A 12,655-nucleotide genomic window follows, 5' to 3' on the forward strand; every position below is an offset into this window, starting at 1 on the left:
CTACTACAAAAGTAATTGTGTTGGGCCATCAAAACATCTGGAGTCATTAATCCAGTTCTGTCGCTGATTAAGTAAAATATATGAGCATATGTCTTGAGGCACACTGTATCCTTGGGTGTAGTTGGGGTGAGCAAGGGTGATAAAGGCATTGCCCTGCAAAATAAGATTCCCCCCCCCCCACCAGTGAAGCATTCCTTCAGTCCCCAAATTTCCAGCAGTAACCCAAAGCTTCAGATAAGCTTTAGAAATACAGTTTAGCCATCCATAGATAGATATCAAGGAAATGAACACTGCAGATACAATAGTTCTAGGTGAGTCTCACTCTCAGCAATACTACAAATTTGGGGAGTGAAGCAAAATACCATTTGAAGAGGCAGAATTCTTCCTGGGAGTCGATGCCCTTATTTTACCCCTTGCAACAACATCCCTGAACAATTAAACCTCAAACCTCCCCCAGCCTGTCTTCCCAGGATCGATGAAATGTTTCTGTAGGCTTATACTAAAAGCATGCCAGAGAGTTCTACATAACTCTGTTTATTAATGTGGTAACATAACCTGTTATGTTACCCATGCTCCATGGAACTCAGTAATGTACTGTAATCAGATTTAACAGGCAATGCAACAAGGATCACCTGAGCCAAGTACAGAATAAAGATGCCAGCTGGGTGGGTTGGCATACACATAAATCTATAACAAAGCTCATAACTAATAAGGTTGTTAATGAAGTCAGAGCAGGTAATTACATATTATTCACACAGAGGGTTCTTTTTTAAATTAATAAAAGTTCTAGGCCCCAAACCAATATAGAAATAACTGGGATTAAACCCACTTAACTCTGTCGGGGTCTACAGAGGGGCAGGAAAAAATCACCAGCTTTGGCCATAAGCAAGCAAACAAGAAGGAGAAAACTCAGTAAATTTTCAAAATAGTTCTGGGTTTTATTACCAAGTATAGCTTTAAATTGAAAGCCCTCACTTTTAAAAGATGAATAACCTATGATTAACACACACACATATAATAAGGGGATTGCATTATTTACACATTTCTATGTGTTTGCATTATGTTCATTTTTCACTCAACTACACTGATAATTTTCCACATGGTTATTTGGATTCCCACCAAATATATAAGGAAACACAAACTAAGATTTCTAGGTTTTTGATTTATAAAATATGAATACTTGTAAAACTATTTTTAAAAAAGAGAGGTCATAAAATCCTAGCACCACTTAGATTACCTATATGAGGTGATTTGGTTGTATGGTACTGAAACTGTGTCTGATCTGTTAATAGTAGACAGGGAGTTTAAAAGCCATGGCTCCATCTGCATAATCATCATTACAATCATTCTTAAGATTATCATAACACTTTTGGAAGAAAAAAGAAAATAAATATTTTTAAAATCTAGCACCTTTTTGACAGGTTTGATGTTGCAAACGTTAAGAGTTTGAAAGTACAAACCTGGCTGTAATAGACAAAAATTATGGGGATGGTCAAATAATTCTCTGAATCCATCCTCTCATGACTTTTATACATGTAAGGAAATTCCTATATTTGCATGCTCTCCATCAGCCTCCAGCATGCAAATATGCACAACACAAATTGGACATCAAAAAATATTTTTTTGTTTTAAATCACAAGATAATATAAAAGCAGTATCGTGCTTTTTACAAATGAGCAATGTTATTAACATATGTGCTGATCTTTACAGTGCCTGGGGGACTCTTTGGGCCCAAACAGACAGGCCAAAATAAAGCTGCTTCGGGTCACATTGGAGGTATGCTGTTTAAATGATGCATGAGTCCTAAGAGGCCAAAAGCCGTGCCAAAGCCACACTCCAGGCCTAAGGACTCTTAAAATGCCTATGCCATTTAAACATCATACCACCAAAGTGACCTGAAGCAGCTTTATTTTGGCCTGTCTGTTTGGGCCCTTTGTTTGGCTGCCACAAACAAACAAAGCTATCAGTAGAATACTTATTGGAAGATCAGAACCTGCATATTACCAGGCTAATGGCCAATTTTCTGGTGGAGGCAACAAGATTATGGCTTAAATTTTAATAACAATCCTGAAGTTTTATTGTAAATGTATGTTGTTGTATGCCTAATAAAGGTTGACTGACTGAATGACAACAAAGCTATCTCTCTCAAAGTTAGGACGATACTATGTATGTTATGATGTCTTCATCTGTAACTTTCTCCTCATAAAATGAAAAGCAGCTTTAGTGGAAATTCTGATTACAAAAACCATTCAGAGGAGGAAGAGAAGACACAGCAAATCCTCATAGCTGTTTTGGGTAATAAAATCAAAATAAAGCAAAAAGCAATGGGAAAACATTGACACAAGAGAGTCACAGGTAATTTCATCCTTGAAGCTAAACATATAAGGTTCACACATCCAATAAGACTAGTAAAGTTCTCATCTCTAGCATCAGAACAGGATAGTAGCAAACTAAACTGTGGCACTCAAATCTTTCCTAGTGTTCTCCCCCCCCCCCCCCCCCCGCTTGTGAAAAGCGGTAACACCACTTTTTTGTGAGAGGATAAAGAGGCTAAAACAGGGGAAAGCACAGCCCCATTTTCCAGTTCAAAAATGTAATGGGATACATATTGCTGTTTTGTGCTTTCAAATTGTTTTAGACTTATAGTGACCCTAAGGAGAACCCATGACATGCTCTCAACCACAGGAGTTTTTGTAGCAAGATTTGTTTAGAGAAGGTTTGCCATTGCCTTCCCCTGAGGCTGAGAGCATGTGTCTTGCCCAAGGTCACCCTGTGGGTTGCAGGGGTGTCTTTTTGCCACAGTCAAAAATGGGTTAGAACTACAACAAGGCATGATGGATGTGCACCCACACCAACAAGTAGCTTCGAAATTAAAAATCCAAACTCAAAATCAATTGGAAATTACCTGAAACACAAACTGAAAATGATATCAATCACTCCCAGTTCCTGAGCTGGTGAAACTGTTGAAGGTCTTGGCCAGGGGTAGGCAACCTGCGGCCCGCGGGCTGGATGCAGCCCGGTGAGGCCTTGGGACCGGCCCCAGCCCGGTCCTGCCGCCGATTGCCACTGGGACTTTTGGCGTCTCGCATGAGGGGCATGGTGGGGCAATTGTCTATAGAAGCCTCAGAAACATGCATTTATCTTAACATTTTTTAAAAATCAGCAAAAAAATTTTTGCGTGTCCTCCATTTTTTATTTTAAAAAGTGCCCTCCATTTGAAAATTTTGTCCTACATTTGTCCCGGTTTATTTATTTATTTAATTTGTTAAAAATTATTTAATTTTTTTTTTTTTTTTTTTTGGCTTTGGCCCGCCAGTTGTCTGAGGGACAGCAACCCGGCCCCTGGCTCAAAAAGGTTGCCTACCCCTGGTCTTGGCCATGAAAATGGTCCCTGCCCCTTCCACATTTGCTTATCCCAGGGTAAAAGCATGTTGAAATAGGAATGCTAGTATTCATTATCTCTGTTCTCATATACTTTTTTGTTAGGGTACCAGATTGTCTCTGGAGAAAGCAGTTCTCCATTGACTTCATCTGTAGATTTCAGTGTGTATGGACTGCACAACCTACCACTCTATTTGGCAAAGAATGCTGAAATGAAATTTTAAAAAAATGTTTTTATCAGAGTAGGAATTTCCTTCTCCCTCTTTTTCAGTCATTCAATCGCTTTTCCTGAAATCTTGGGAAAGACTGGTAAACACACTTACTAAGTAAAATAATGAGATGAAATTAAAAGTTTAGGCAAGAATTTAATGCAATATGGATTGTGGATTCAAAAAGATACTATAATACCATTTCATCTTGCATTTTTGGTGGTGGTGGTGTGTGTTATTTGGACAGAATTCCATTAAATCTAGCAGACCCGCAGAGATATAATTCACATCAGAAAGTCACTGGAGAACAGTTATTATTTTCACAGTACATTTAGATCCTATTCTACATACATGAAGAACCAAACTCTTTGTATTAAGTGACTTCTCTATCATTCTAATGACTCCTGCCTCTTTCCTTGAACTGCAACATGGTGCTGAAGTTCAGCATCAAGCACACTTATTCATGCACTCCAGAAGCTCCATCCTGATAGCAATGCGCACATGCCAACCAAGTGGTATTAACCGGATGTAGCGGGAGACAATGGGAGGGCGCAGGAGGTTCTGCACAGAAGATGTCCTGTCTGAATTGCCATAGAAAACCTACAGAAAACCAAAGGAGTGGAGAGAAAAAGCAAGGTCATCTTAATAGACGCCTGTAATAGCATCTAGGCCTTAACCATCTTTTAATTTGCAATTCAGTAAGATGGAAACAAATAGTCCTCTTAATAGAAGCCCGTGATACTATCTAAGTCTTAAACATGTTTTAATTTGCCATTCAATAAGTTGGAACCAAATTTCTAATTGAAGTGTCATTTTATGATTTGTCAAGCAATAGAACTAATGGTTTCTGTCACTACAATTGGCCCTCCACATTTGTGGCTTTGACTTTTGCAGATTTGATTATTTGCAGTTTTGGTTAATATGTTCTCTCTAGGAAGCTCTAAATCCTCCAGCGCAATTCTGTTGGAAGTTGATCATAGAGTTGTTCTGGAGAACCTAGCAGTTCCTAGAGAAAACACTTCTCAAGGCATTTGTAAATACTTCACCATGATTCTATAATCAACTTCTGGAGGACCTGGAGATTCCTAGAGAGACATTCTCTTAGACACAGTACAGACCACCATAAAGCAGCCTACCAGTGCCAATTCTAGGGTTAGGGAGCACGCACCAACCACACGCTCCCTAACCCTAGTACGTGCAGGTGCCATAACAATGGCGGCACCCTGTGTACACAGGTGCTGCCATTGCTACATAAGTGCCATGCGGCGTTTATGTAATGAGTGTGCCAGTGGGGCACTTGTTACACCACCCCTGAGGCTCAGAAAGAACCCAGTTTTTCTGGGTTTATTTTCTTCTGTAGGGAAGCCATGCGGTTTGGCAGCTGCGGCTTCCCTCCATAGGAAATTAGGCTGCCATTTTTGGGTGGTCTGTCCCTCGCCTTAGTTAAAAAGAATAGTAGGTTTTTTTATGTGCGGTTTTCCCACACTCACGCGAGTCCTTCACCCCAACCTCAGCAAATGTGGCGGGACAAGTGTATAACCAAATTCGTTCCAAATACATGGTACATATTACTCAAAATTTTTTAAGGGAAATAAACCTTTCCTTCCATAAATAAATTAAATTATAAATAAATTATATTTGGGGCTTGTTAGGACACCATGTAATATGGGTAGTGTGGAATATAAAGCATGCACTGATATAAATAAGGAGCAAAAACCATGTATTAAATGATACAACATTCTGGTGTAAATATATTTTCAGTGAAAATGTTTTGCTTTGTTATATTTGTCAGTTCTTAAGCATGCATAAAGATTTTGCACCAGAATAATAAAATCAATGCAAACGTAATCTTTTTCATCCTAATTGACTAAACTTTGCAGACACTGATATATTTAGGCAGAAGATAATAGGACTTGTTAAGCTGCTGTACACTGAAGGAAATGATTGGTTTGGTTTAGTGAAATAAACTGCAAACTGTAACTTCAGACAGTTAAGGTTCTATGCTGGCAAATAACCAAGATGATCCAAATATGGGAAACTTCCAGCTTGAACTCTGAATCCTGAACTTTGGTGGGAAAAAAATTGATGACAACATATTATTTTTAGTTTGGACTATGCACTTGTCAGAAGCAGACTGTATAAAATCTATTTGCGGATACAGACTCATACTCATCTTGATATTCTATGGTTATAAATAGTTCTCTCCGCACACACATGGGAAAAATAATAGTTTCCTGCCTGTGTAATGTTTAAAAACATTTGCAGCTTTCCAGGTTGTATTTCAATTTGAGTGAACATTATTTTTTCAAATAAGTGTGATACTACTCCCCCCCCCCCCCCCCCGTTTAAATTGTACTTGTTAACTCAGTACTCAGGAAATACATGGCCTAAATTTGGAAAGTTACTTTTTAAAAATAATTGGATACAGTTACGGTTTTAAGCCCCAATAAAATAATTGCTGTTTCTCCTCCTCCTCCTCCTCTTCCTCCTCCCCCTCCTGCTTCTTCTTTTAAAAAGGAACTTCTTGAGAATTTCATTACAGTTTTCAAACTTAACCAAAGCACACTAATGTCTATCTCAGAATCAACTCAACACTCACAAAAGAGCACAAGACAACTGTGAGAGAACCAATACCAGCCAGCTCATGTGAAAGGAGTGAAGTTATCTCTCCTCAAGTTAAATTTATAATGTACATACTGTATATACTCATGTATAAGTGTAAAAATTTTATTCAAAAACCTGACCCCCCAAAATTGGGTCAACTTATCCACAGGTCAAAGATATAAATGAGCATTTTGGTGCTGCTTGAGATGTATAGATAGAATCAGATCTGCATCCACATTGGCTATATACCCACAGAATTTATTTACTCAAAAATATGTATATGCCACCCTTCAGAACATACAAACATTTTAAAAGAGGAAGTTTGTTTTCCTATATATGTATCCCTTGTCCAATTTGTTTAATAAAACGAAACAGTGATTTGTGGACTCAAATATAAATGAACAAGTATGGTCACGGAGACCATGGATACAAGAGTTTTAGCTTGAATAATGATGTTCCTCTTGACACTAACTGGTACACAACATTGAGTATAGGTGGAAATATGGCCACATCTTCAGAAAAATGTGTCTTGTACTGACCCTGTTGTTTCCTGTCTGGTCCTTGTAATAGACCCAGTTCAGGTTCTCATCAGTCCTGTACTGCACACTGTATTTTGTCATCCATTCATCTGCATCACAGCGTCCTTGGGTGAGTATCCCTGAGATAACTTTGACTTCCTTCAGGTCAATCTGTAGCCACTGGTTAGTGTCTTGGTATTTGGAGAGCCAGGCACACCTATAAGAGAGAGTCATGGAAGGTCAGAGACAAGTCTGTATCAAGAAAGCTTTTTGAATGTTTGTTGATGTATGACTGCATCTGGGACATGGGTGGACATAACATCCAGATATCTGTGGCCCTCCAGATATTGTTGGAGTACAACTTCAATCACCCCATACTATTGGCCATGTTGGCCAGAGCTGGGATGGTGGAAGTTCAACAGGTTCTTCAGCTCTGCTCTAAGATATTATAGATCAACCTGTCTTGGGCAACTTGAGTGCAGCACAGCAAACATTCATTCAGAGATATTTGATGACTTTTTCTTCAGCTCTGTATTTTGCAGTACTTGATATGTGTATAGTATATGTGTCAATGCCGGTGTCATTAAGGAACAGTGATAGGAGAGCAAGCAGGAGGACTAACAGAGAGGATAAGAAACAAATCTTAAAGAGCACCAACCAAAAAGTGCGCCAGCAGTTAGCACATAGGCATAAAGGTGGTTAAGTCAACATTTTTTTGAGTTTTGAATGAGACCTCAGCTCTGTAAATCTGTATTTTAGCTCATGTTTTTAAAGTAGAATGGTGATGTAATTGTGTTTTACCTTTTGTAAACAATAAAATATTTTTTTAAGTCAACATTTTTTAACCAAAAGGAGTTGCTTTATATACCTTCTGAACAAACCTGGAAAAGTTACTTTTTTGGACTACAATTTTCAGAACCTGGAAGAATATGTTTCAGAAAAGTTATTTTTCCAAGCTCTGCTTCTGGCTCTTTATTGATGACAAAGCCCTCCTCCAACTCTAGGATACCATGCAGCTTACCCAAAGCCTTGTCCATTAAGCCGGGCTTTGTTTGCAGTCCATGAAGTATACCATCCAGTGTACTGCTCTGAATTGGAACAGCTTATCTGATCAGAAGTAACAGCTCCTGACTCAAAACCAAGTGGTTTGTGATAGGGACATTCTAAAAGAAAAAAAAAAGAGAGAGAGAGAGAATGAGAAAGCGTGTGTCCGGGTTTTGTGCTTTTTTAAAGAAACAGATGAATTTGACAAAACAAGTATTGAGTTTTTTGAACAGTCATTCCCAATATTAGGTAGCATTTACAAATCCCTTGATAAATTACCAATCTGACTGCACATTCTGGGGGTAAAATCCACAACATACAGGGACCCATGTTTGAGACTCATTAGTTTATGCAATAATCATTCACTACAGAGTGTGGATGCATTACTTTATTAATCAGAGGGAACATTAAGGGATAGAAAATCTTTTTCTTTGAGGGATCTTGGGAATTATAGGCCAAATAGTAATTTCCCCACCCTCTGGGCTACCCTCACATAGAGCTTCTGCCATCTATTTTGGATACTATCTATACAACCACTGGGATTTTCTTTGGTGAAGACATGTTTTGAAACCCTCCACATAATAAAAATTGCAAAGATAATGTAGAAAAGTGTTGCAAGAAAAATGAGTAAAATGAACAGAATCACATCCAATGTGGCAGACTGAGGTATTTATGAGAAATGCAAGTTTTATTTTTAGTAATGCTAATCGGTAGATAATACAGTCATAATATACTTAAGAGGTAACCTTCTGTTCTAGAAAACTCTTGTAGAGAAAGAATTACCAAACAGATGTCTGAGGACTGTTAGACCAAGTCAGTTAAATTACTTAATGCTGCCACCATTGACCTTAAAAGTATACATGTGTGCTAGGCATTAAAATGGCTTTCACCTTTAGTTAAACCTTTCCAACTGCATTTCTTTCCTTCATAATAGGGATCTCCTGGTGTTTGGAGATGAAACCCTTCCTTGACTTCTGCTAGTATTTGGTTTTATTTTGCAAATGGGCAGAAATTACATAGTTGACACTGAAGAACAATGATACTGCCATGTGGAGTCGAAGGCTTTCATGGCTGGCATCCATAGTTTTTTGTGGGTTTTTTGGGCTATGTGGCCCAAGAAACTCTTCTAGAACATGGCCACATAGCCCAAAAACCCCACAAAAAATCCTGCCATGTTTAATATAGGAAATAGGGTGCATCTGCACTGTAGAAATAATGCAGAAATAATGCAGTTTGACATCACTTTAAGTGCTGTAGCTCTATCCTATGAAACTTGGGCTTTGTAGTTTTACAAGGTCTTTGGCCTTCTCTGTCAAAGAATGCTGGTGCCTCACAAAACTACAAATCCCAGGATTCTGTAGGATGGAACCACAGTTGTTTAAATTGTGTTAAACTGAATTATTTCTACATTGTAGATAAACCCACAGTCTGCAAACAGCAGATGACTCTAGTTTGATTTAGGATGTAAAGATACTCTTTTTCTTTGCTTTTGGGAATGAATGAGTTTGATAATAAGCTGCAGTAAGTAAGCCCCAATAGATAAATAAGCCCCAGTAGATAAATACCCTGAAGGCAACCAGATTCTGTCTGGTCTTGGAAGCTAAGTATTTATTGTAAAGTTTAAAAAATATTTTCATCTGTGAGCTAACTTGGGTCCCTTTCTGGGAGAAAGGTGGCATACAAATGAAATAAATAAACAAAAAAATAATAATAAAAGAAACAAGCAAGATGAGACTTGGTTAATATTCAGATGGCATCCACAAAGGAATATAGGCAAGTAACATAGGCTATATTTCAGATGAAGGCCTTAGCAAACCACTTCTGAGTATTCCTTACCTAAGAAAACCCTATGAAATCTATGACGTTGTCATAGGTTGATAGGCAATATCAAGACACATACACAGATTAATAAACAGAGGCTTTACCTGGCATACATTCCAGATTGTTTGCTCCAGTGGACCATACTGAGTTCGGACTTCCCTGACAATCACATTTGCAAGCTTTACTGTGCCAGTGCTCCAATCTGTCATCCTAATCAAATGCAAAAGAAACCACTGAGTTGGTATGTACATACACAACAGTTGTTTGTGTTAACTTCTGTCTGTCCCTCTCCTTAGTACAGAGCTGCTCAGCAGAAGTTCCTGGTTCACACTTCAGCTGAGCCACAAACTTTTGGCAGACTCCTAGTATAATAATATGTGCTTTGGTGTAATACTAGGGACAGGATTTGATGTCAAAGTAGCTGAGGTTATGTGACTTCGTAAAGGTTCCCAACACATGATGAAAAATCCCTGGAGATACAAAGTTCTATAACGATTCCTCCATCGCCAAGAGAGACAACTCCACAGAAACAGGAGGGGAAAAAAAACCCTGGAATAAAACAAAGTTCATTGCTGAGGATAAATAAAAGCATGAGATAGACTGCCACCAGATAGTGTCCGAGCCCCATTGTACTAGTCTGGGGATATTTCCTCTTAATCCTGTGATGGCATTTGGACAAGAAGTAGGGAATTCAAGGAATCAGTTTCCACTTAAGTAATCTGGAGAAGATTAACATTTCATAAGGAACCAAACCCACTCTTGGTGGCCCTGCTTACTGCATCAAGGGCTGGGTCATGTTTCAAGGGGAGGTGATTTTTCAAGAGGAGAGACTGCAGTATCAAAGAGTGGAGGATTAGCACTTCCCTCCCAGTGTAATCCACCCAGAAATGTTCCTCATGCAAAACAAAAAGATACAAAAATATATTTCAATGAAACATGCACAGAAAAAAAATCATGCAATCCATTTTTTTAAATGTGTAAAAACTGGCTGTGGTCATCAAGAGAAGGTAAATGCAAAATTGTCCATCTGGAAAAGAAAAGAAAAGAAATGTGCACAAAAAGCATGCTTGTTTTGAGAAATGTGCACAGAAATTTCCATGTGGGAATCTGAGGCATAATGAGCTTGGTACTGAAAGACAAGAAGTTCGACAAATTGAGCTTGACAGATTTACACATTCTTAAGAGGGATGTAAACAGAAAATGAACAATATCCCTAGATCACGTGGAAGGTCAGTGAGACTATGTTTGTAATTTATAGCAGAATAATGGTTTAATAAGGCTGGGATACCTGGAACAAACCTCAGAATCTCTTGGGGAAAAGACAAACTATAGCAAACAATTATTTTTATTGTGCCAGGCACATACAGAGGATAGATTATTATTGCTCCACTGTGAAACCAATTCGTTTAGTGTTGGCTAATCTCCTAAATGCCATGTATTTTTGTGTGCTGCATATAACTGCTGCATTGTTGATTAAAGACTAAACATACACATCTCCAAGACCCCCTCTGCTCTGCTTAGGTCCTGCAGGTTCAGGCCCGTGACCTCTTGTTATGCTTGGCAGTTGAAAACTTGAAGAACCAGGACAGCATTGTAGTGAAAATTAACTATTGCTTTACTCCAGATTCTAAGACACACAAAACTACCCCACAATGGTTAGAATCAACTCTGAGTTTTCCTATGTTAAGCAACACTTTAAAAGTCCTTTGTCCAGCCCCCTCCCCCCACTTGTAGCCAGCACCATTTGCCCATTTCAAAGGTGCTTTGAAGTTTGCCCCTTCTCAATCTCTATCTCCCTGCCATCTCCCAGGAAAGGAAGGCACCATCATAAACAGTCATAAACAGCCTAGGTCAGTGATGGCGAACCTATGGCACACGTGCCAGAGGTGGCACTCAGAGCTTTCTTTGTGGGCACATGTGCTGTCACCCCAGCACAGAGTTTGCCAGAGTTTGTTACTAGAAAGCCAGAGGGACATCACTTTGAAATTAATAATTGGGTTTGGGGTTGCAGTTTGGGCACTCGGCCTCTAAAACGTTCACCATCACTAGCCTAGGTTTCCTACTGCAGACATCTGCTCCAATCTACTTTCTTCCTTCTATTCTTTATTCTGGCAGGTCCATAAACTTCTGAATATCTATAACTGAAGTTCTATGGACATGACAACCCCCCTGATTGAGTTTATCCATATCGGCTGCAGTCTTCCTCTCTTTCTGCTACTAGCTACCTTCCCTAGCATTATTGTCTTTTCCCATGAGTCTTCTCATTATGCTGCCAAAGTATGGCAATGTAATCATCTTGGCTTCCAGGGACAGTTCAGGCTTGATCTGCTCAAGAACCCATTTGTTTATCGTTTTGGTTATATCCTTAGCATGCTTATCCAGCAGCACATCTCAAATGAGTTGATGTTCTTCCTATCCGCTTTCTTCCCAGTCCAGCTCTCACATCCGCACATGGTGATGGGGAACACAATGAATTGGAGGAGTCTAACTTTACTGCTCAGTTGTACATCTTTACTCTTTAGGGTCTTTTCTAGTTCTTTCATAGCTGCCGTTCCAATCCTAGTCTTCTCATTTCTTGACTGTAGTTTCCATTCTGATCAATGTTTGGTAATTTTTTTTAAAGCTGCCTAAGTCATAACAAAAATAACTGAATGCAGGGAAACACACTCATGTGGACAAGTGTATAATTCATAATTCAATTTATTATTATTGTATTTTAAAAAGCTGAACACCAGAAGAAGAACAAAAAAAGAAACAATGTATACAACTTCATAGAAATTTACTTTGCCATGGTGTGCAGTCATGTCACTGTAACAAAGAAGGAGGGAAAGGGCAGAAGGCTGAAATGCTCACCTTTATAATAAGGGAACAACTCACTTCCTTCTTTTGATAATGTTAGGAATGACAGGAAGTGGACAGATACAACTCGGCAATGTCAACATAAACTTGGGGAGGGGAGCAAAAAGCCCCAGGTGTACTCTACAAACTACTTCTGTAAGAAAGTGTTTTAAGTTTCTATGGCAGCAGGAGAAAAAACCCAAGTATTTTTAGCTACAGTATTATGAGGCTGAATGAGAC

The 12,655-nt window shown here is 38.8% G+C and overlaps 1 protein-coding gene across 1 annotated transcript in view; it reads right to left on the reverse strand.

The window, feature by feature from the left end:
• Nucleotides 1-554: 554 nt before the first annotated feature.
• RS1 (retinoschisin 1) overlaps nucleotides 555-12,655 on the reverse strand; it is a 28,074-nt gene continuing 15,973 nt past the window's right edge. The window contains exons 3-6 of the mRNA XM_089511698.1: nucleotides 9,682-9,787; nucleotides 7,734-7,875; nucleotides 6,734-6,929; nucleotides 555-4,190 (exon numbers count right to left, since the gene is read on the reverse strand). Of these exons, the coding sequence (XP_089367824.1) occupies nucleotides 4,038-4,190; nucleotides 6,734-6,929; nucleotides 7,734-7,875; nucleotides 9,682-9,787 (597 nt within the window). The 3' untranslated portion in view covers nucleotides 555-4,037. The remainder of the gene's footprint in view (nucleotides 4,191-6,733; nucleotides 6,930-7,733; nucleotides 7,876-9,681; nucleotides 9,788-12,655) is intronic.

This window comes from Sceloporus occidentalis, unplaced genomic scaffold (assembly GCF_023333645.1).
Source record: "Sceloporus occidentalis isolate IW3139 unplaced genomic scaffold, rSceOcc1.0.p SCAF_2, whole genome shotgun sequence".
Lineage (NCBI taxonomy): Eukaryota > Metazoa > Chordata > Lepidosauria > Squamata > Phrynosomatidae > Sceloporus > Sceloporus occidentalis.